We start from the raw sequence: 24,856 nt of genomic DNA on the forward strand, positions 1-24,856 counted from the left end.
GACCCATTGGGCGTAATAGGAGAAGAACCCCAGGCACCTTTTCAGGGCCTTGGGAGTGTTTGGTAGGGGTAGCTCCCGTAGGGGGCGCAATCAGTCGGGGTCCGGACCGATTTCCCCGTTTTCCACCACGCAGCCCAGGATACAGAGGCGCGTGGTGCTAAAGACACACTTATCCTCGTTGTAGGTGAGATTGAGTCTGAGGGCGGTTTTCAGAAATCTCGCGAGGTTCGAGTCGTGGTCTTGCTGGTCGTGGCCGCAGATGGTGACGTTGTCTAGGTATGGGTAGGTGGCTGTTAACTGGTTCTCATCGACCATGCGGTCCATCTCCCGCTGGAAGGCCGAGACCCCGTTCGTTACCCCAAAGGGGACTCTGAGGAAGTGGTAGAGACGTCTGTTCGCCTCGAAGGTGGTGTATGGACGGTCCTCCGGCCTAATGGGGAGCTGGTGGTATGCCGATTTTAGGTCGATGGTGGAAAACACCCGGTATTGCGCAATTTGGTTAACCATATCCGCTATGCGGGGCAGAGGGTAGGCGTCTAGCTGGGTGTATAGATTAACCGTCTGGCTATAATCTATCACCATCCGCTTCTTTTCGCTACCCTTAACTACTACTACCTGGGCGCGCCACGGGCTGGTACTGCATTCGATGATACCCTCCCGCTTGAGTCTTTCTACTTCCGACGCAATGAACCGTCTATCCTCCCAGCTGTACCGCATACTCTTGGTCGCTATGGGTCGACAGTTGGGTGCGAGGTTGGCGAACAGAGAGGGCGGCTTGACCTTCAGGGTAGCCAGACCGCACACTGTGAGGGGCGGTTGGGACCCACCGTAGGTAAGCGTGATACTTTGGTGGTGGCACTGGAAGTCCAGACCCAAGATCACGCTCGCACAGAGATCTGGCATTATCAATAATTTAAAATCTCTGTAATCATTGCCTTTTACCGACAACATAACCGCGCAGAAACCTGTAATTTTTGAGGTATGAGTCTTATCGGCCATGGCGATTTTGCCCTGTGTGGGGACTATCGTTAGTGAAAGTCGTTTTACCAGGCTAGGATGAATAAAGCTTTCGGTGCTCCCACAGTCAATCAAGCATTTAACCTTGTTCCCGTTTACCTCTATGTCTATCATCGATTTAGACAACGGATGCGGCCTGGATTGATCCACTGTGATCGAGGCCACCAGTGGGTCCTGGAGGTCCGTGTAGTCGGGGCAAGATGGTGGACTCCATGAGGGTGGACAAGATGGCTTCCAAGATAGCCGCTCCCACGGCGCGCACGCGGTGGTGGTGGAGTTGGAGGCGGGGTTCCCTCTGCAGACTTTGCTGAAATGTCCTTTCTTCCCGCATTTAAAACAGGTGGTGCCCTTCGCTGGGCACAGATGCCTGGAGTGTTTGTCCTGGCCACAGAAGTAGCATTTCGGGCCCCGATGCATCGCGGCAGTAGTGGGGCTCCTGGGTGGAGGCTGGGGCTCCGATGGTGCTGGGCTGGCCTGAGACCTGGGAGGTGAAGATGGCTTCCAAGATGGCGGCCCCCACGGTGCGCACAAGGCGGAGTGGGCCGCGTGGCCTGGGGAACAGGATTCAAAGTTCTTCTGGGCCATATCCAGCGATCGCGCTATATCTATAGCCTGTTTTAAGTCCAGTCCCTCCTTTTCAAACAGTTTCTGCCGAATGTAATTTGAACTGAGGCCCGCAATAAGGGAGTCTCGAATCAGCTCCTCCATGTACACGATGGCAGACACGGCCTTACAGTTACAGTCTCTGCCCAGTACTTTTAGGCTTAGTATAAAGTCCTCTAGTGACTCACCATGCCGCTGCGTGCGAGTAGTCAGAAGATGCCTGGCGTACACCTCGTTTATTGGCCGCACGTAGTGGGCCTTCAGAATGGTGCAGGCATCCCCGTAGCTGGTGGCATCTTGGATGAGAGGGGAGACCCGATGGCTCACCCAGTTTCGCAGGATTCCCAGTTTCATGTCTCCGGTAGCGGTTGCGGCTGCTATGGCGGTGGATGAGTTTGCAATGAAAAATTCGAAGCATCAGAACCAGTGTCCAAACTGTGTGGCTGCGTCTGAGGCATGGGGGTCCAGAGCCAAGCGCTCTGGTTTCAGGAGTCGATCCATCTTGGTGTTTTAGTGATTAAAATTGATACGCCGTCAATAACTCAAAGACAAGGATTCAACTGAAGACTTTTAATCACTAAGAACATTGCAGCATTACAGGTCTTCCCACATCGGGTTCGTCTGGTAGGAATGACTCATACAGCTCTTGAGACCTTTATATGGCAAAAGACAGGGGCGTAGCCAATACACACAATAGGAACAAAAGGGGGCGGTTCACACAATACAAGCAGGTAAAACACATGGGCTGATGAAGGCATACATTTCATCACACATGCCAGGTTAACCTGGCGTGCTTAGGACCTAGTGCTGAATTGAGCACTGGGGCGAAGTTCGCGTAGGTGACGTTAAGTCGGCGTTAAGTCACCACGCCGCCATATTTTTTTTCAGGGCGCTGCCAGTTACCGGCAGCACAAAGGAGCCCATGAATATGCTGGCCACCGCAGGGGCCGCGTCCAGCTGACGCAAGAGCGGTGGCCGCCATTTTTTCGAGAATCACTGGCGCTAACAGGTGGCGGTAAGTATATGAATTTCTCGCCCATTGTGTCCTTGCTGTTTACCTATGTTTTTAATTCCCTGCAGATACCACAACATTCCACAGTGGCAGCCACACATGACTTGGCTTCCCAGGCTAGCTGTCTGCTGTTTGTGTGCCAGGAAGGCTGCTGACTGTATCTTTAATCTGGCCAAGCAAGGCCCAACACCATTTTAAAATCTAACCGCTTCTCCCCAGGGCATATTACACTAGTTTTAAAAGCATGATTATTCAAGCATCATTGTGCATTGCGTATCAGTTACATAATAAAAACAATACAAACTTACGACTATAACTAATAATTCTTATTTCATTTAGTCCAGTTAGTTAGTTGAGAGACTCAGAAATGAAGATTTCCCACTGTCTTACATTAAGCCCACAAGCCAGTGTGCAAATTGGCTGCATTAATCTGCCTGCATTAAAACAGTGACTACCTTCAAAAAATACTTCATTGGCTTTGAAGCTCTTTGGGTTATCCTGAGGATGAGAAATGCCTTGCATAAATGCAAGTTCTTTTTTCTTTCAATGTAAGTAAGCCTTACTGGAAAGTAATCCTTTCTATTTCCTTTGTGCCCCTGCAGCTGCAGATCAGAGGTCTCCTCCGGACTATCTTTGCTGCCTGTATTGGTGGCACCTTCCAGTATGGGCTTAACGTGACAATCATCAATGCACCAACAACTGTGAGTCCAGAGCAATGGTCAACTTGAAAAGGTCAGTTGTCTCCATATTTGTAAAGGCATAATTAAAGCTAAATCCATATTTTTCTTTATCTCAAAATGACAGTACATCCAAAAGTTTATCAACGAGACCTGGACTGAGCGCCACGGCACGCAATTGGAGAGCTGGGTCATCACACTGCTCTGGAGCATCACCGTGGCCACTTATTCTGTTGGAGGATTGGTCGGGGCACTTATTGCTGGACCCATGGCCATAACATATGGAAGGTATGAACTACAGTGGGAATGTCAGGGTTAAACTCCGACAATCAGACTCTTCATTGCCAAGAAATGGCATCTCCAGGTCAGGACTTGAATAAACCGCAGGGGAAAAAACTCAACAGGGTAGATGTGAGACAGTGTAAAACGGGTGATAGTGAGTCAGCAGCCTGTTCTACGGCCCGCCCCATTTTTATTTCCATTGACTTCAATAGAAGGGAAATTCGGGTGGGGTGTCAATTGGCGGACAATTCGATATTGCCCATTTTATACCATGGTCGAAAGTGGAAATATGACCCCACTACTTTGGAAACATGTCTTTACAATCTGTCCAATCATTTACCCGCAGTTCAGTGGACGCTGAGCACAAACAGATTTTATATAAAAGTGCTCAGTGCTGTCACTAGAGTTTCAGTAAAATGTCATTTTTTAAAAATTGAGAAACCCATTGTGAAGCAGACATCAATGCGACTGAAAAGAATAAAGCAGTGGATGAGGTACATTAGGAAATAACAATTGAGAAGATAAAAATTCCAATGCTCACATGGCAGGAGTGAATATCAGCTAGTCTGACACCAAACTTTGGTTTGACGAGCTCGAGGAAATAGTGGATGCATTGGTTGTCATCTTCCAAAATTCTATAGATTATAGAACAGTTCCTGCAGATTGGAGGGTGGCAAATGTAACCCCACTATTTAAAAAAGGAGGGAGAGAGAAAACAGGGAACTACAGACCGGTTAGCCGAACATCAGTAGTAGGGAAAATGCTAGAGTCTATTATAAAGGATGTGATAACAGGACACTTAGAAAATATCAACGGGATTAGACAAAGTCAACATGGATTTCTGAAAGGGAAATTGTTTTTGACAAACCTACTGGATATTTTTGAGGATGTAACTGGTAGGATAAGGGAGAACCAGTGGATGTGGTGTATTTGGATTTTCAGAAGGCCTTTGATAAAGTCCCACATAAGAGGCTAGTGTGCAAAATGAAAGCACATGGGATTGGGGTAATATACTGGCATGGATTGAAAATTGGTTAACAGATAGGAAACAGAGAGTAGGAATAAATGGGTCTTTTTCAGGGTGGCAGGCGGTGGTGACTAGTGGGGTACCGCAGGGATCAGTGCTTGGGGCCCAGCTATTCACTATATATCTATATATATAAAAGAGCTCTTCTGTCTGTCTGTCTGTCTGTCCGTCCGTCCGTTCTCTATATGTTTGAAAGTTATAGAGCGTACCGACGCGCGCGTCACGTCAAAAGAAAGCTTACGATTACGGACCGGTCATAGGTGTATTTACGTTTCGGCCGGACAAAAATCACGCCCGCGGTATCCAAAAAACATTCAACATTCCGCTCATTAGCATCTCATTAGCGACCGTGTGACATCGAGGTCAACCAATCGTACGGCGGGTTCCTGGCGCGTGCCATCCTACAGTTGAGTGTTGAGTGACTTGACGATTGACCAATCCTACGCTTCGGTGACCTGACGGTGCGTGTGTGGGCGGGCCTTATCGTTCTAAACCGAGGTGAGTGGCCGCCATCTTGATTTTTCACGATTTTTTTCCCCACACTTTCTGTGTGTTAGGGAACTAAGGTAAATATTTGAATTATGTGTTAGGGAATTAAATAACAATTTATTTGAGTTTTAAATTGTGTTTAGCAATAGGACCCATAGTCACCAGGTCACTCTGTTCCCAGCTCGGCTCGGGCGGGGGGGGCGGGGCTCTCGGGAGTGCGGATCTCGGGCGGGGCGTGGACAGCGGGAAGGGTTACCCCGGCAACGGGGCCCGCTGCGGCTCTCGGGCGGGGCTTGGAGAGCGGGAAGGGTTACCCCGGCTCTCTCTCCCCCAGTCTCTCTCTCTCTCTCTCTCCGCCAGTCTCTCTCTCTCTCCCCCAGTCTCTCTCTCTCTCTCTCCCCCAGTCTCTCTCTCTCCCCCTCAGTCTCTCTCTAACTCCCCATTCGCTCTCTCTCTCTCTCTCTCTCTCTCCCCGTCTCTCTCTCTCCCCCCTCAGTCGCACTCTCTCTCCCCCAGTTTCTCTCTCTCTCTCCCAGTCTCTCTCTCTCCCCCCCAGTCTCTCTCTCTCCCCCCAGTCTCTCTCTCTCCCCCCAGTCTCTCCCCCCAGTTTCTCTCTCTCCCCCCAGTCTCTCTCTCTCCCCCCCAGTCTCTCTCTCTCCCCCCAGTCTCTCTCTCTCCCCCCAGTCTCTCTCTCTCCCCCCAGTCTCTCTCTCTCCCCCCAGTCTCTCTCTTCCCCCCCAGTCGCTCTCTCTTCCCCCCCCAGTCGCTCTCTCTTCCCCCCCCAGTCACTCTCTCTTCCCCCCCCAGTCGTTCTCTCTTCCCCCCCATTCGCTCTCTCTTCCCCCCCCAGTCGCTCTCTCTTCCCCCCCAGTCGCTCTCTCTTCCCCGTCTCTCTCTTCCCCCTTGTCTCTCTCTTCCCCCCCAGTCGCTCTCTCTTCCCCCCCACTCGCTCTCTCTCTTACCCCCCACTTGCTCTCTCTCTTCCCCCCCACTCACTCTCTCTTCCCCCCCACTCGCTCTCTCTCTTCCCCCCCACTCGCTCTCTCTCTTCCCCCCCACTCGCTCTCTCTCTTTCCCCCCACTCGCTCTCTCTCTTCCCCCCACTCGCTCTCTCTCTTCCCCCCCACTCGCTCTCTCTCTTCCCCCCCACTCGCTCTATCTCTTCCCCCCCACTCGCTCTCTCTCTTCCCCCCCACTCGCTCTCTCTCTTCCCCCCCACTCGCTCTCTCTCTTCCCCCCCACTCGCTCTCTCTCTTCCCCCCCACTCGCTCTCTCTCTTCCCCCCCACTCGCTCTCTCTCTCTCTTCCCCCCCACTCGCTCTCTCTCTTCCCCCCCACTCGCTCTCTCTCTTCCCCCCCACTCGCTCTCTCTCTTCCCCCCCACTCGCTCTCTCTCTTCCCCCCCACTCGCTCTCTCTCTTCCCCCCCACTCGCTCTCTCTCTTCCCCCCCACTCGCTCTCTCTCTTCTCCCCCACTCGCTCTCTCTCTTCCCCCCCACTCGCTCTCTCTCTTCCCCCCCAGTCGCGCTCTCTTCCCCCCCAGTCGCTCTCTCTTCCCCCCCAGTCGCTCTCTCTTCCCCCCCAGTCGCTCTCTCTTCCCCCCCCAGTCGCTCTCTCTCTCCCCCCCCAGTCGCTCTCTCTCTCCCCCCCCCAGTCGCTCTCTCTCTCCCCCCCACTCGCGCTCTCTCTTCCCCCCCACTCGCTCTCTCTCTCCCCCCCCAGTCGCTCTCTCTTCCCCCCCCAGTCGCTCTCTCTTCCCCCCCCCAGTCGCTCTCTCTTCCCCCCCCAGTCGCTCTCTCTTCCCCCCCAGTCGCTCTCTCTTCCCCCCCAGTCGCTCTCTCTTCCCCCCCAGTCGCTCTCTCTTCCCTCCCCCAGTCGCTCTCTCTTCCCTCCCCCAGTCGCTCTCTCTTCCCTCCCCCAGTCGCTCTCTCTTCCCTCCCCCAGTCGCTCTCTCTTCCCTCCCCCAGTCGCTCTCTCTTCCCTCCCCCAGTCGCTCTCTCTTCCCCCCCCAGTCGCTCTCTCTTCCCCCCCCAGTCGCTCTCTCTTCCCCCCCCAGTCGCTCTCTCTTCCCCCCAGTCGCTCTCTCTTTCCGCCCAGTCGCTCTCTCTTTCCCCCCAGTCGCTCTCTCTTTCCCCCCAGTCGCTCTCTCTTCCCCCCCAGTCGCTCTCTCTTCCCCCCCAGTCGCTCTCTCTTCCCTCCCCCAGTCGCTCTCTCTTCCCTCCCCCAGTCGCTCTCTCTTCCCTCCCCCAGTCGCTCTCTCTTCCCTCCCCCAGTCGCTCTCTCTTCCCTCCCCCAGTCGCTCTCTCTTCCCCCCCCAGTCGCTCTCTCTTCCCCCCCCAGTCGCTCTCTCTTCCCTCCCCCAGTCGCTCTCTCTTCCCCCCCCAGTCGCTCTCTCTTCCCCCCAGTCGCTCTCTCTTTCCGCCCAGTCGCTCTCTCTTTCCCCCCAGTCGCTCTCTTTCCCCCCAGTCGCTCTCTCTTTCCCCCCCATCGCTCTCTCTTCCCCCCCAGTCGCTCTCTCTTCCCCCCAGTCGCTCTCTCTTCCCCCCCAGTCGCTCTCTCTTCCCCCCCCAGTCGCTCTCTCTTTCCCCCCAGTCGCTCTCTCTTTCCGCCCAGTCGCTCTCTCTTCCCCCCCAGTCGCTCTCTCTTCCCCCCCAGTCGCGCTCTCTTCCCCCCCAGTCGTGCTCTCTTCCCCCCCAGTCGCTCTCTCTTCCCCCCCAGTCGCTCTCTCTTCCCCCCCAGTCGCTCTCTCTTCCCCCCCAGTCGCTCTCTCTTCCCCCCCAGTCGCTCTCTCTTTCCCCCCAGTCGCTCTCTCTTTCCCCCCAGTCGCTCTCTCTTTCCCCCCAGTCACTCTCTCTTTCCCCCCAGTCGCTCTCTCTTTCCCCCCAGTCGCTCTCTCTTCCCCCCCAGTCGCTCTCTCTTCCCCCCCAGTCGCTCTCTCTTCCCCCCCAGTCGCTCTCTCTTCCCCCCCAGTCGCTCTCTCTTTCCCCCCAGTCGCTCTCTCTTCCCCCCCAGTCGCTCTCTCTTCCCCCCCAGTCGCTCTCTCTTCCCCCCCAGTCGCTCTCTCTTCCCCCCCCAGTCGCTCTCTCTTCCCCCCCCCAGTCGCTCTCTCTTCCCCCCAGTCGCTCTCTCTTCCCCCCGTCGCTCTCTCTTCCCCCCCCGTCGCTCTCTCTCTCTCTGTGTCTCCCAGTCTCTCTCTCTCTCTCTCTCTCTCTCTCCCGTCTCTCTCCCCCAGTCTCTCTCTCTCCCCCAGTCTCTCTCTCTCTCTCCCCCCCAGTCTCTCTCTCTCTCTCCCCCAGTCTCTCTCTCTCTCTCACCCAGTCTCTCTCTCTCTCTCCCCCAGTCTCTCTCTCTCTCTCCCCCAGTCTCTCTCTCTCTCTCTCCCCCTGTCTCTCTCTCTCAATTCAATTCAATTCAAATGGTTTATTGGCATGAAAGTTTACAGGGAACCATATTGCCAAAGCTTATATAACAAAAAGTACAGTTTTCCAACATTCTGTAGGTGTCAAACAATTTTGACCTTCGTTGGGTACATACAATATTTCTTTAAACAATATTAATTTAAACAGTCGTTGTACATCATTGGGTACATTCAGTATTAATTTTAAACAGTCCTCAGGTTGTGACATGTTGTTACATATTTGGCACCAAGGTATGGTCTGTCTCCTTCTCCCAGGACTAATCTTAATTTTGACAGGTCATCCAATTCCTTGAAATCTGGGGTTGTTTGGCTGAGCTTGTCAAATAATATGTTTCTTGATGTGTTGAATTTTTCGCATTTTAGGAGGAAATGCATCTCTGTCTCAACCTCGCCGGCCAGACATTGATCACATATTCTATTCTCTCTAGGCTGCCAGGATTTCTTGTATCTTCCTTTTTCAATTGCTAGTTGGTGGTCGCTTAGTCTGTACCTGGTGAGGGTCTGTCTCTGTTTTGTGTCTCTGATGGTCGAGAGATAGTCTGCCAGTTTATATTCTCTTTTTAGGGCCCGGTAACATTCTAATCTGTTTTGGCTTTTGGTTATTTTGTTCCAATGTTCCAGGTAGTTTTCTTTGCATTGTTTAATGATTTGGTTCACTCGGATTGGTGTTTGGACGGCAGTGTTGGTCTGGGACTGGTCAGGGTCCGGCTGAGTAGGAGTACTTAGTTTCAGTAGCAGCTGACTCAGGGGACTCTTTTCCCCCAGTCTCTCTCTCTCTCTCCCCCAGTCTCTCTCTCTCTCTCTCCCCCAGTCTCTCTCTCTCTCTCTCCGCCAGTCTCTCTCACTCTCCCCCAGTCTCTCTCTCTCTCTCCCAGTCTCTCTCTCTCTCTCCCCCAGTCTCTCTCTCTCCCCCTCAGTCTCTCTCTAACTCCCCATTCTCTCTCTCTCTCTCTCTCTCCCCATCTCTCTCTCTCTCCCCCCTCAGTCGCACTCTCTCTCCCCCCAGTTTCTCTCTCTCTCTCCCAGTCTCTCTCTCCCCCCCAGTCTCTCTCTCTCCCCCCAGTCTCTCTCTCTCCCCCCAGTCTCTCTCTCTCCCCCATCTCTCTCTCTCCCCCCAGTCTCTCTCTCTCCCCCCCAGTCTCTCTCTCTCCCCCCCAGTCTCTCTCTCTCCCCCCCAGTCTCTCTCTCTCCCCCCAGTCTCTCTCTCTCTCCCCCCAGTCTCTCTCTCTCCCCCCCAGTCTCTCTCTCTCCCCCCGTCTCTCTCTCTCCCCCCCCAGTCTCTCTCTCTCCCCCCAGTCTCTCTCTCTCCCCCAGTCTCTCTCTCTCTCTCCCCAGTCTCTCTCTCCCCCAGTCTCTCTCTCTCTCTCCCCTCCAGTCTTACTCTCCCCCAGTCTCTCTCTCCCCCCAGTCTCTCTCTCTCTCCCCAACTCTCTCCCTCTCCCCCCAGTCTCTCTCTCTCTCTCTCCCCCACTCTCTCCCTCTCCCTCCACTCTCTCCCCCCAATTCTCTCTCTCTCCCCATCTCTCTCTCCCCTCAGTCTCTCTCTCTCTCTCTCTCCCCCCACCCCTCGGTCTCTCTCTCCCCCCCCGTCGCTCTCTCGCTCTCTCTATCTCCCCAGTCTCTCTCTCTCTCTCCCCAGTCTCTCTCTCCCTTCGCCCATCTCTCTCTCTCTCCCCCAGTCTTGCTCTCTCTCTCCCCGTCTCTCTCCCCCAGTCTCTCTCTCTCTCCCCCTCAGTCTCTCTCTCTCTCTCTCTCCCCATTCTCTCTCTCTCTCTTTCCCCAGTCTCTCTCCTCTCTCTCCCCCCGTCTCTCTACTCTCTTTCTCTCCCCCATCTCTCTCTCTCTCCTCCAGTCTCCCTCTCTCCCCCTCAGTCGCTCTCTCTCTCCCCCTCAGTCTCTCTCTCTCTCTCTCTCTATCTCCCCATTCTCTCTCTCTCTCCCCAGTCTCTCTCCTCTCTCTCCCCCCCCAGTCTCTCTCTCTCACACTCCCAATCTCTCTCTCTCACACTCCCAATCTCTCTCTCTCACACTCCCAATCTCTCTCTCTCACACTCCCAATCTCTCTCTCTCACACTCCCAATCTCTCTCTCTCACACTCCCAATCTCTCTCTCTCACACTCCCAATCTCTCTCTCTCACACTCCCAATCTCTCTCTCTCTCTCTCACTCCCAGTCTCTCTCTCTCACACTCCCAGTCTCTCTCTCTCTCTCTCTCTCTCTCACTCCCAATCTCTCTCTCTCTCACACTCCCAATCTCTCTCTCTCTCTCACACTCCCAATCTCTCTCTCTCACACTCCCAATCTCTCTCTCTGTCTCTCTCCTTCCCTCTCTCTCTCTCCTTCCCTCTCTCTCTCTCTGTCTCTCTCTCCTTCCCTCTCTTTCTCTCTCCTTCCCTCTCTCTCCTTCCCTCTCTCTCCTTCCCTCTCTCTCTCTCCTTCCATTTCTCTCTCTCTTTCCTTCCATCTCTCTCTCTCTCTCCTTCCCTCTCTCTCTCTCCTTCCCTCTCTCTCTCTCCTTCCCTCTCTTTCCCTCTCTCTCATTCCCTCTCTCTCTCTCTCCTTCCCTCTCTCTCTTCCCCCCAGTCGCTCCCTCTCTCTCTTCCAACAACAACATGCCCTCAAAAAGCCTCGGCACCGCCAGGCTCCCCCAGCTAGTATATATATATATATCAATGATTTGGATGAGGGAACTAAATGTAATATTTCCAAGTTTGCTGACGATACAAAGCTAGGTGGGATTGTGAGTTGTGAGGAGGATGCAAAGAGGCTTCAAGGCGATTTAGACAAGTTAAGTGAATGGGCAAATACATGGCAGATGCAGTATAATGTAATAAATGTGAAGTTATCCACTTAGGTAGGAAAAGCAGAATGGCAGAGTATTATTTAAATGGTGATAGATTGGGAAATGTTGATGTACAAAGGGACCTGGGTGTCCTTGTACACCAGTCACTGAAAGCAAACATGCAGGTGCAGCAAGCAGTTAGGAAGGCAAATGGTATGTTGGCCTTCATTGCAAGAGGATTTGAGTACAGGAGCAAGGATATCTTACTACAGTTATACAGGGCCTTGGTGAGACCACACCTGGAGTACTGTGTGCAGTTTTGGTCTCCTTACCTAAGAAAGGATATACTTGCCATAGAGGGAGTGCAGCGAAGATTCACCAGACTGATTCCTGGGATGGCAGGACTGTCGTATGAGGAGAGATTGGGTCAACTAGGCCTGTATTCACTAGAGTTTAGAAGAATGAGAGGGGATCTCATTGAAACGTATAAAATTCTGACAGGGCTAAACAGACTGGATATAGGGAGGATGTTTCCCCTGGTTGGGGGGTCTAGAACCAGGGGTCACAGTCTCAGGATACAGGGTAGGACATTTAGGACTGAGATGAGGAGAAATTTCTTCACTCAGAGGTTGGTGAACTTGTGGAATTCTCTACCACAGAAGGCTGTGGAGGCCAAGTGACTGAATATATTTAAGAAGGAGATAGGTAGATTTCTAGATGCAAAAGTCATCAAAGGGTATGGGGAGAGAACGGAAATATGGTATTGAGATAGAGGGGCAGCCATGATCATATTGAATGGCGGAGCAGGTTCGAAGGGCCGAATGGTCTACTCCTGCTCCTATTTTTCTATGTTTCTGTTGTAAGAGGAAGGGACGACTGGGGGAGGGAACATAAGAACATCAGAAATAAGAGCAGGAGTAGGCCATATGGTGCCTCGAGCCTGCTCCACCATTCAATAAGATCATGGCTGATTATCGACCTCACCTCCACTTTCCCGCCCGATCTCCATATCCCTTGTTACCCCTGGAGTCCAAAAATCTTTCTATCTCAGCCTTAAATATACTCAAAGACTCAGCATTCACAGCCCTCTGGGGCAGAGAATTCCAAAGATTCACAACCCTCTGAGTGAAGAAATTCCTCCTCATCTCAGTCTTAAATGGCTTACCCCTTATCCTGAGACTATGCCTCCTAGTTCTAGACACTCCAGCCAGGGTAAACAGCCTCTCAGCATCTACCCTGACAATCCCCTTCAGAACCATGTATGTTTCAATGAGATCACCTCTCATTCTTCTAAACTCCAGAGTATAGGCCCATTCTACACAATCTCTCAACATAGGACAGCCCTCTCATCCCAGGAATCAATCTAGTGAACCTTCGTTGCACTGCCTCCAAGGCAAGTATATCCTTCCTTAGATAAGGAGACCAAAACTGTGCACAGTACTCCAGGTGTGGTCTCACCATGGCCATGTACAATTGCAGCAAAACTTATTTACTCTTATACTCCAACCCCCTTGCAATAAAAGCCAACATGCCATTTGCCTTCCTTATTGCTTGCTGTACCTGCATGCTACCTTTCTGTGTTTCTTGCACGAGGACACCCAAATCTCTCTGAACACCAACATTTGAAAGTTTCTCACCATTTAAAAAATATTCTGTTTTTCTATTCTTCCTACCAAAGTGAATAACCTCACATTTCCCTACATTATACTTCATCTGCTACCTTACTGCCCACTCACTTAGTCTATCTATATCCCTTTGTAGACTCTTTGGGCTCGATTTTCCCAGCCCCGAGGAGGCGGGTTTGGAGGGTGGGAGTTGTTAAAATCGCCAAAATTGGCAGGCAGGCCCGTTCCTGCCTCCATCCCACCTCCGAGCAATTTTCCCAAGTGCGTGTTTTCTGACCCACTTTCCATCCTGCCTCCAAGAGGCGGGAGAGGCCCTTAACCACTTAATTGCCTCTATAATCCCATTTTGAGAGTTCTTTCCGATTTTAACACATTTCCCCCATCCTACACACCTCCTCTGGAACACGCCAGGTAATCCTGGTGGCCTCACTAGTGGATTGCTTATGAACAGCTGCAGCTCCACCATTACAAAGGAGTTTTCACCGATGATCATTTGCAGGTGGCAGAACTTTGTTTCAGGTCTGGGGGAACTTTTAGCAGGCATACTCAGTGTTGTGGAAGCTTGGAGCCTGACACCCATTTCCAGTGTGACTGCCTGGGAAACCCCTCTCCCCACCTTGACTAAGCGCTTCCTCAACTGAGGCATATACCAGAAGCATGGCGACCATTTAATTCCTTTCCTCCTGGACATCAGATTCGGATGAAGACAAGCCACGGCAGCAGCAGAACCATGAGCAACAGCAGCACCAACAGCAGGAACATCAACAGGGGTGCCAAGCTGCTAGTCACCCACCTGAAGATGCACAGGCCAGAAGGCGCCAGAGCGCCACCACATTGCTGCCCGGCTGCAAGGGACGCACTCATCCTGGCCAGATTTGCTTAGCCTACACAATCAAATACTTTAGTCTCACTCCTTCTTACCAGATCATCGACAATGGAGAAGAACCTACGGAATCCTATCACTGACCACCATTCTGATAATCGCAAGGTGCCCTAAACCCTCAATGTGAAAGTCTAATTTGCAAAATGACACAGGCCACAACTTCAACAGTTTACCATCAAAACACTTTATAATACAATCATGATGGCTGGTCCAAAAACAAAACACAGCACCCAAGAGACTACCCTTGTGACTAATTGTGCTTTATCTTCCTCTTACGCATGCTCCTACATGGTGCTTCCCCTGTGGCTTCAGCAGATGTGGAGGCCCCTTGCTCGCTCTCTTGCTGCTCCTGTCTCGGCGCCTTTGGCAGGCATCCTCTGGGGTGGCGAACCTGTGCGGGCTCGCCAACAATCTGCTGCTCCTACAGCTGTGCAGGGGCTGAGACGCCCATCTCATTTGGGTGAGGACTCTGGTGGGGCTCTGACCGAGGGCTTTGCTGTGGCATGGTCGTATGAGCGCTTGGAGAGGAGCCCCCACTTCCTTGTTGTCTGCCACCAACATCCCTCTCATGGGTCAGCCCCACTTCAGAGCTAGCAAGTGGCTTGACAGTACCTTGCTGCACTGCAGGGGGGCCACGAGGACCCATTTCTGCACTGGAAGTCCTACTCCAGAGGACTTGCATGAAGGTCTGCTTTGTTTGCCCAATAGCTGACCATTGCTCCTCAAGAGATGTCATTCTATTCTGAACAATGACCATGTTTTCAATACCCTTGCGACTAAGCTCCTCCATGGGCCATGGAAGGAGTGAGTGTAGTGAATGCATAGCATAGATGCTTAGAAGGGTACAAAGGACCCTCCCTGTGTGTTGTAAGTAGTTGTTGTCATGGCATCACAGTGATAGAAGGTGTGAGGGCTGCATGGTCGAATAGTTAAGTGAATGTGACCATAGAGAGAGAGGGAATGGGTAAGGGTGCAGGGATGTAAGTGTCAAGTGGGATGTGGAGGAAGAGGCTGGCAAAGCAGAGTGCTGGTGAGGAGAGGCGATGGGGATCAGATTGAGGGTGATGGGAAAGTCATACTCACTTTTCCGGTGCGGAGAAGGTCATGGAAACCTCTTCCTGCACTGCAGCCAGGTTCTGCGGCTCATTGAAATGGAGTTGACCTCCTGGGCCACTTGTAGCCACACAGCTTTTGTCTGCTGGGGTGGCTTTTTTCTCCCTGAGGAAAGGAACAGCACCTCCTTATTACAGCTGGGTCCGTACACCAGAGCTTGGAGGGAGGGCTCATCAAACCGAGGTGCTCACTTTTGCTTGATCGTTGACATTTTCCACAATTCAACTCCTTCATATAAATTGCAGAGCCTCTGCAGTCTCCAGAAGAATCAAGGCTGCTTGCAGGCCTTAAATCCAACAGCATCGATGACATCATCGGAGGCGACTTACTGTATGAAAAGACTAATTGGGCCAGTGGTTCCCACATGCAGGAAATCAATTGGCCAATTAGGGGAAAATCGCACTTTTTCAACACTTCACTTAGGAGTCGGGGTCCTGACACGATTTCCACCTGACACGCCCCAGCCCGCCCACACTGCCAAAATCCAGCCCTTTGTGTTCTCCTCACAGCTTACTGTCCCCACCTAGCTTTGTATCGTCAGCAATCTTGGATAGATTACACTCGATCCCTTCATCTAGGTCATTAATATAGATTGTAAATAACTGAGGCCCCAACACTGATCCTTGCGGCACCCCACTAGTTACGGTCTGCCAACTTGAAAAAGATTTGTTTATCCCTACTCTCTGTTTTCTGTCTGTTAACCAATCCTCCATCCATGCTACTATATTACCCCCAACCCCGTGAGCCCTAATCTTGTGTCATAACCTTTTATGTGGCACCTTATCAAATGCCTTTTGGAAATCCAAATATACTACATCCACTGGTTTCCCTTTATCTACCCTGCTAGTTACATCCTCAAAAAACTCTAATAGATTTGTCAAACACGATTTCCCTTTCATAAAACCATGTTGACTCTTCCTAATCATGTTATGATTTTCTAAGTGCCCTGATACCACTTCCTTAACAATGGATTCCAGCATTTTTCCGACGACTGATGTCAGGCTAACTGGCCTGTCGTTTCCTGTTTTTTTCTCTCCCTCCTTTCTTGAATAGCAGTGTTACATTTGCGACCTTCCAATCCGGTGGGACCATTCTAGAATCCAGGGAATTTTGGAAGATCAAAACCAATACATCCACTATCTCTTCAGCCACCTCTTTTAGAACCCTAGGATGTAGGCCATCAGGTCCAGGGGATTTGTTGGCTTTTAGTCCCATTAGTTTCTCTCGTACTTTTTCTCTACTTATATTAATTATGTTAAGTTCCTCACCCTCATTAGACCCTTGGTTACCCACCATTTTTGGTATGCTTTTTGTGTCTTCTACTGTGAAGTCAAATACAAAAAACATTTCAGCCATTTTCTTATTCCCCATAATAATTTCTCCTGTCTCAGAAGGAGGCCAGTCAGCTTATTGAGTCTGCGCTGGCTCGTTCGAAGAGCAATCCAATTAGTCCTACTTCCCCGCTCTTTCCCCATATCCCTGCAACCTTTTTCTCCTTCAAGTATTTGTCCAATTCCCTTTTGGAGGCTACTATTGAATCTCTAACCACCGCCCTATCAGGCAGTGCATTCCAAATCCTCACCACTCATTGCGTAAAACAGTTCTTCCCCTCGTGTTACCTCTGGTTCTTTTGCCAATCACCTTAAATCTGTGCCCTCTTGTTATCGAACCATCAGCCATTGGAAACAATTTCTCTTTATTTACTCTATCTAAACCTTTAAGTTGTACCATTTAGCTTGTATTGTCTCTCCTCATTCACCTGACCAAAATATATCACCTCACACTTCTGTGATGAATTTCATCTGCCATGTGTCCGCCCATTCCCCAGCCTGTCTATGTCTTCTTGATGTCTATTACTATCTTCCTCACTGTTTACTACACTTCCAAGTTTTTTGTCATCTGCAAATTTCAAAATTGAGCCCTGTACCCCCAATTCCAAGCCATTCATGTATATCAAAAACAGCAGTGGTCCTAGTACTGAACCCTGGGGAACACCACTGTATACCTCCCTCCAGTCCAAAAAAGAATTCGCCACAACTCACTGTTTTCTATCCCTCAGCCAATTTTGTATCCATGCCTTTTATCCCATGGGCTTCAATTTTGCTAACAAGCCTAGTATGCGGTGGTTTATCAAACGCCTTTTGAAAGTCCATATACACATCAACTGTACAGCCCTCATCCACCCTCTCTGTTACCTCATCAAAAACTGAATCAAGTTAGTCAAACACGATTTGCTCTTAACAAATCCGCACTGGCTCTCCTTTATTAGTCCATGCTTGTCCAAGTGGCTGTTAACTTTCTCCCGGATTATAGTTTCTAAAAGCTTCCCCAACACCGACGTTAAACTGACTGGCCTGTAATTGCCAGCTTTAGCCTTCTCCCCTTTTTTGAACAAGGGCGTAACATTTGCAATCCTCCAGTCCTCTGGCACCACCCCTGTATCTAAGGAGGATTGAAAGATTGTGGGCAGCACCTCCACAATTTCTACCTTTACTTCATTCAGCAACCCATCCGACCAAGTGACTTATCTACTTTAATTACCGTCAGCCTTTCTAGTACCTCCTCTTTATCTATTTTTATCTCAGCCAGTATCCCAGCAACCTCATTTCCCATAGCTTTGGCAAATTCCTTGTCCTTGGTAAACACCGATGCAAAGTACTCATTTAGTACCACAGCCATGCCTTCTGCCTCCACCAATATTTCTCCATTTTGGTCACTAATTGGCCCACTGCTCCTCTGACAACCCTTTTACTGTTAATATACCTTTTGGAGTTTGGATCCCCCTTTATGTTAGCTGTCAATCTATTCTCGTACTGTCTCTTTGCCCCTCTTAATTCCTTTTTCACTTCTCTGTACTTTGTATATACAGCCTGATTCTCCCTTGTATTATCAACCTGACATCTGCCATACGTCCCCTTTATCTGCTTCATCCTACTCTCCAACTAGCATAGTGGTTATCTTACTAGACTAGTAATCCAGAGGCCTGGACGAGTAATCCGGAGACGTGAGTTCATAATCCCACCACGACAGCTGGGGAATTTAAATTCAGTTAATTAAATAAACTTGCAATAAAAAGCTAGTATCAGTAATGGTGACCACGAAACTATCGGATTGTTGTGAAAACCCATCTGGTTCACGAATGTCCTTTCAGGGAAGGAAATCTGCCGTCCTTACCCGGTCTGGCCTAGATGTGACTCCAGACCCACAGCAATGTGGTTGGCTCCTAACTGCCCTCTGAAATGGCCTAGCAAGTCACTCAATTGTAACAAACCACTACAAGAAAAAATAATAAAACCGGACGGGCCACCCGGCATCGAACTTGGCACCGGCTTCGGACACGACAACTGCACACCCAGCTCAGTCGACCCTGCAAAGTCTTCCTCACTAACATCTGGGGACTTGTGCCAAAATTGGGAGAGCTGTCCCACAGACTAGTCAAGCAACAGCCTGACACAGTCATACTCACAGAATCATACCATTCAGCCAATGTTTAGAACGACTGCTGCTAAGGTGGTCACTGAGCTTTGACTTCTAATAAGTGTAAAAAGCCAGTTTCAATTATGGTTAGTTGCAGCTCCCAGTGAAACTATGAGAATTTGAAACGGGCTTTGTGTGTTTAACATGAGAAGTAGGCGACAGATAAAAGGAAGTCATGGGGCAGATTTGGCCTGTGGTCCACCTGTTGGATACAGCTGTATGAAAGTACACTTGCTGTTAAATAAGCCCAGTCACAACACTGTTCTGAGCTGCTCCTGATTCTACAAGTTGAAATCCAGTTCAGACTGATGGGATGAAGAACTGTCTGCTAGCTACAAGGTTTCTGTGTGAAATGAGCTTCCGCAGTCTCAAGCAATGTCTTGCAGCCTCATAAATTGACAAAGTGGCATCATTTCAGAGGATCAAGACAGTTCTGAACACTGGTGAATCAGGCTACAACTACATATTGTATTGAAACAGAATTACTTGTTGGTGGTTCAAAGGCAGAACTGTAATCTTACTGCCCAGATAATATGTGTAAATCATTCTTGCCTTTTCTCCCCTGGTCTCTGATGTTATTAAAACCCTTGTGTGGTATTGCAGCGCTGTGACTATCTTGTACCCAGGCAATAGTTTATTCACAGTCGGTTAAGGTTCAGAGCAAATCCAGTTTGTCAAGGAAGAAAAACGATCTACTTGCAATGATCATGAATTCCCCGTTAAACTGTCATTGACCCATCCCAGAGCTGGCCCTGAGTATAAACTGCTTCTAATCTCCACATTTTAAATGGAGAAACTTTTAAGTCCCAGTACAGTGCCTTTCCAAAAGGTACAGTATGACAATACCTATTGGATCAGTTCTCTTCAATATAAATGTCTGCAATAAGGCTGCTGGTACATTTGCTCATTAGAAGAATTGTAAGCAGATGTGAAGAGTTCAATTGCGTTGATGTGAATGGGAACTTGCTGCCGTTGCGATTAGATAGAGGTGCTTCCATCGCATTTTACTGACTGACTTTCCTCACTTTTTTTCTCTCAGGAGGAATTCGCTGTTGCTAAGCAACGTTTTTGTACTCGTTGGTGCTTTGTTAATGGGGCTGAGCAGAACAGCCAAATCCTTTGAGATGATCATAATTGGGAGATTCTTTTCTGGAATAAACTCAGGTACCCTTTTTCTAACAAATTAGGCGGCAGAAATGGGCTTCGGGCGGTCGCACAAAATGGATGGTATCGTGTTGGCCGCCCGATACAGCCCCCTGTCCGATACACTCAATAAAAATTTGCAGGGCTATGGGGAAAGTGCAGGGCAGTGTGATTAATTCGGTAGGTCTTTCAAAGAGCTGGCACAGGCACAATGGGCCGAATGGCCTCCTTCCGTGCTATAAGATTCTATGATTCTATACAGCTAATATCCAAGCAAAATACTAGTGCATCATAAAATACCTAGAAACCAAATTTACAGATTGAACAAATCGGCGCAGTGTTGCGAATATTCAGTAAGAATAAAAAAGTGGACACGAATGCCCAGATCTAGAACTGTGGCTCATGTAACTTCAATTTTCCTTTTGCTCTTGAGGTGTGGGATTGAACGTTAACCCCATGTATCTCGGTGAGAGTGCACCAAAGGAGATCCGAGGCATGGTGGCCCTGTCAATTGCTCCGTTCACTGCAGCTGGATTAGTGGTGGGACAGACCATCGGACTGAGGCAAGTCCTAAGATTAACTTATTTTACAATACCTGCGTGTAGTGCAGTTTTACACTGCTAGGTGTGTGTGGGATGTGTTTCTGACAAAACGCTGCTTACAGATATAGTGCCCGAAATTTTGATTTTAATTTTTGATAGAAAAGTGGTGTCGTTCTGGTGTGGGGGAAGCCGAACTAGATGTGTAACTCGGATACACCAGGGTTGCACCCATTCTAAAATACATGTTGGCCCGTATTTTCTGATCGCAGGCCTCCGATCTGGAAAAATCTACGCCCTTACCTGAGGGCTCCCAGGACGCACACGCTTCTGATCCTGGGCCTCTCCAAACTGCCGGTGTGCAGGGCCCACGTATCCCAGAGGCACAGGCAGTTCGCAGCGTCCCTGGGATCACGTGGGCCATGGGGAGCCAATCAAAGAAGGGAATCTCCCTTCATACACTTGACAGGAAGACCTGTCAAATATATGAATGGAGATCACCCCAAAAACAAAGTAAAACTTTAAATAATATTTTTTAAATCACATTTTTAAAATGACTTGAAATTACAATAAATTAAGTATTTTAAACAGAAGTTTAATTTTTTGAAAAAAGTAATTAAAGTTTTTTACGGGGCTAAAAATAAACTTACCTTTTTTTAAAGTATTTTTAAATGATAAATCAGTGAAAACATTTTTAAAACTTTTTTCCACTCTTATCCTGGTAAAAGCAGGCCTTACACTGCCCGCCGAGGCCCTTCTCCAAGGCAGCCGGAGGATCTGTGAAGAGCATTCTTGACAGATTGGAAATGTCGGTTTTCAGTGCATGCGCTGTGCATGCCTGAAACTGGCATTTCCAAAGTCCCTACAGGTGGGTACACAGCGCGTACCCGCCCGTAGGGATCGGAATATCTGGGCCGTTAAAGTTTAGTAGAACTGGGTACTTGTGGAAGATGGGCCCGCCCCCTGGGCTCGCCCTTCCCGGGCTCCACCCCCTGGGACAGCTCACTAGGCCCCGTCCCATGGGCCCCATCCCCTGGGCATGCCCCCTGGCCCCCATTCCATAGCTCCACCCCCTGTGTCCATCCCCTGGGCCATGGGCCCGGGTCTGCCCACCAGAGCCCCACTCCCGGGCCCTGCGCCCCCCAGAGGACACACCCCCAGGTCCCACCTCACTGGGCCCTTTCCTCTGGCCCGCCCGCGTATCCCCACCTGCTGAACCCCACCCTCTGGTGAGGTTGTTAGTGTAGATAATAATTGCCAATGTGCACATTTTACTGCAAATATATCTAGCAATAAATTTCAGTTAATAACTGGGAAATGTTCGTTCCACATATACATTCTACGGCAGTATAATTTAAAAAATAATCATTCAGGATGTGGGCATCACTGGCAGGGCCATTATTCCAATATTGTCCCATCACAGATCTCCACTCAGCACTGATCCATTGTGCATAGTGTGACTGTGTTGGTTGACTGTGTTGGTAGTGCAAGGTGTATTCATAAGGAAGTGAAGCCAGTTTATAATATTAATTGCAGAGAGATTTTGGGCAGTGAAGAATTGTGGCCTCTACTGCTGTCGTCCTGTGTAGTGCCAGCTCTGATCCAGCTCATCACTCTGCCGTGGTGCCCAGAGAGTCCCAGGTACCTGCTGATTGACAGGGAGAACAAGAACTTGTGCATGAAAGGTAAGTGGTTCAGAGAGGAGAGAATAAATATTTTTGCCTATTGGCTCGGGGATCTTGGAGAAAGCTGGAATAGAAATTCCCCCAGTAGGGGCATAGATAAAGTGGATACAGAGGACCTATTTCCCTTAGCAGAAGGGTCAAAAACCAGGGGGCAGATTTAAAGTAATTGGTGGGAGGATTAGAGGGGATTTGAGGGGAAATTTCTTCACTCAGAGGGTTGTGGGGGTCTGGAACTCACTGCCTGAAAGGGTGGTAGAGGCAGGAACCCTAACCACATTTAAAAAGTACTTGGATGTGCACTTGGGATGCTCTAACCCGCAGAGCTACAGACCAAGAGCTGGGAAGTGGGATTAGGCTGGATAGCTCTTGTAGTGTCCGCGTATCAATAACACACGGTCTGCAGGAGAACGGTAATAACCGGTGTTTACTGAACAGAGGGGATGCTGGAACTAACTATACAAATTACTACACGGTGTTATATACAGGTGTGGTCACTACTGGTACTGCAGTATACAGGGGCTGTAAAAGATAGTTCCTCTCTTAAAGGTACATACATTACAATTCCTCCCCTTTTAGATAAACAGTACATAACATTCATTTAACAATTAAATAATAACTAATTACAATTACAATTTTCTTTGTACTATATACATCAGCTGAAAGTAATCATTTATAAATTCAGTCTTTGAGGAGGCTTCCTGATCCTGTCTGGATAGCGCCTTTCTCGAGTATCCTGTTCTTGCGGCGGAGTCGATTCTGGCTCATTGTCATTGGTTGGTTCGTCAGCTTCCAATACCACTGATTCTGAGGTAGACGCAATCTGTACTTCGGGTTCATCACCAGGTGCGTATGATCGTGGTATGGGTTTGACTTGTTCCTGTGACTCTAGAATCTGGTCAGCATGACGTCTCACGATGCTCTCTCCAACGTCCACTGTGTACATTAGTGGTCCCTGCCATGTGCATATCGTTCCTGGCTGCCATTTTTCTGTTCGGTAGTCGCGGGCCAAGACTGGTTGCCCTATCTTGAAGCTCCTGGTTGGCTTCTCATTGATGTGCTGGAATTGCTTATTCTCAACATCTCGTCTTATGTTTGGTTTGAGCAAATCCAGGCGACATCTTAACCTTCGGTTAAAGAACATCATGGCTACAGCTTGGTTGGTGACTGCATGTGTCGCATTCCGGTCAGCAAACAAGAAATTATCCACCTTGTGTTGCAGTGGTATGTTGTCGTTATACATCACCTTTATTGCTTTTTTAAAGGTTTGAACAAACCTCTCAGCCAATCCATTTGTGGCTGGATGATATGGGGTGGATGTGTAATGCTTTACCCCATTATTCCTCAAAAACCTCCGGAAATCCTCGGACACAAACTGTGGTCCATTGTCGGAGCAAATCTGTTCTGGCAAGCCATTCCTGACGAAGATGGTCCGTAGGACTGCAATAGTTTTCTCCGTGGTGGCGGAGGACATTTTGATGACCTCTGGCCATTTCGAATGTGCATCCACGGCGATTAAAAACATTGAGTCCATAAATGGACCAGCAAAATCAATGTGTACCTGTTGCCATGGAGATGAGGGCCACTCCCATGGGTGTAGCGGGGCCTGTGGTGGAGCGTTTTGGACTTTCTGGCATCCTGTGCATCTCTTGGTCATTTCCTCAATTTCTTTATCGATTCCCGGCCACCACACAAATGCCCTGGCTAGGCTCTTCATTTTTACCCCTCCCAGATGACCCTCATGAAGCTCATTGAGCACGCTATCTCTCAACTTGGGTGGAATTACCACTCGGGATCCACACATCAAGGTCCCCCGGCACACTGACAGCTGTTCTCTCCTTGGCGAGAATGCTGGCAACAGTGAGTCACCATGTGCTGGCCATCCCTTCACCGTCAAATCATAGACCCGAGAGAGTGTCGGGTCATTTCGGGTTTCCTTCTCTATACTTGAGTTTGTAACAGGTAGACATTCGACTATGGTCAAATGGAATATCTCAACAGGGTCCACTGCAGGTGCTTCCTCCACCGTAGGCAGCGGCAGGCGCGACAGCCCATCAGCGTTTCCATGCTGTTTCGTGCTCTTATACTCTATGTCGTATTGATGTGCCCCTAGAAAAAGGGACCATCTTTGCAGCCGTTGCGCCGTCATCACCGGAACGCCCTTCTTTGGGTTAAAAATGGAGACAAGAGGCTGGTGATCAGTCAGTAAGGTGAATTTCTGCCCGTGCAGATAATGATTGAACTTCTTCACCCCCCACACCAGGCTGAGGGCCTCCCTGTCAATCTGGGCGTAGTTACGCTCGGCTGAGGTTAACGAGCGTGACGCAAAGGCTATTGGCCTCTCTGAACCGTCAAGGAATTTGTGCGACAGCACCGCTCAAATGCCGTAGGGAGACGCATCACATGCCAACCGAATCGGTAGTGTTGGATTGTAGTGGGCCAATACTTCTTTTGAAGTGATTAGGCATTTACATTTCTGAAAGGCGCGCTTACACTCATCACTCCATTTCCATGCTACTCCAGTTTGCAGCAGGGCGTTCAGTGGGTGCAGAATTGTAGACAAATTTGGCAAGAACTTATGGTAGTAGTTCACCAACCCGAGGAACGACCTCAGTTGCGACACATTTTCCGGTGCTGGAGCCTTGACTACTGATGCGCTATCAATTACTCATAAAAGACGGAGAGTTAGGAGAGTAACTAAAAGGCTTTTATTAGCAAAGAACAGAGCATGCCTCTCGTGGTTGACTGGGTTCCAAGAAGGCAGGGGGCTGCAGAACGGTCACCTTTATACCTGGGCCTGTGGGTGGAGCCAGGGGCGGAGCCAGCAGAGACATGCTGAGGCATGCATAGGTACAACGGTGTGCAACAACAACAACAACGGTGAACAACAATAACAGTGGTTTACCACAACTACTGCCCCAATCTTGTCTGGTGACTTATGTAACCCCTCTTCATCAATCACGTGGCCACAATACGAGATTTGTTTCCTGAAAAACTCGCATTTGGGGCGGTTGGCTCATAGCCCATATTCTTGTAATCTAGTGAGCACCTGCTCCAGGTTGGTAAGGTGTTCACTGTCATTTTCGCC

At 49.6% G+C, this 24,856-nt stretch overlaps 1 protein-coding gene across 1 annotated transcript in view; it reads left to right on the top strand.

Annotated features, from left to right (window-relative positions):
- Positions 1 to 3,156: 3,156 nt before the first annotated feature.
- Positions 3,157 to 24,856, top strand: part of LOC147104507 (solute carrier family 2, facilitated glucose transporter member 11-like) — an 82,379-nt gene continuing 60,679 nt past the window's right edge. The window contains exons 1-5 of the mRNA XM_085962186.1: positions 3,157 to 3,333; positions 3,437 to 3,597; positions 19,444 to 19,568; positions 19,981 to 20,114; positions 21,627 to 21,771. Of these exons, the coding sequence (XP_085818312.1) occupies positions 3,157 to 3,333; positions 3,437 to 3,597; positions 19,444 to 19,568; positions 19,981 to 20,114; positions 21,627 to 21,771 (742 nt within the window). The remainder of the gene's footprint in view (positions 3,334 to 3,436; positions 3,598 to 19,443; positions 19,569 to 19,980; positions 20,115 to 21,626; positions 21,772 to 24,856) is intronic.

The sequence above is a fragment of the Somniosus microcephalus genome, chromosome 19, assembly GCF_052327205.1.
Source record: "Somniosus microcephalus isolate GS21.2 chromosome 19, FLI_Smic_1.0, whole genome shotgun sequence".
Lineage (NCBI taxonomy): Eukaryota > Metazoa > Chordata > Chondrichthyes > Squaliformes > Somniosidae > Somniosus > Somniosus microcephalus.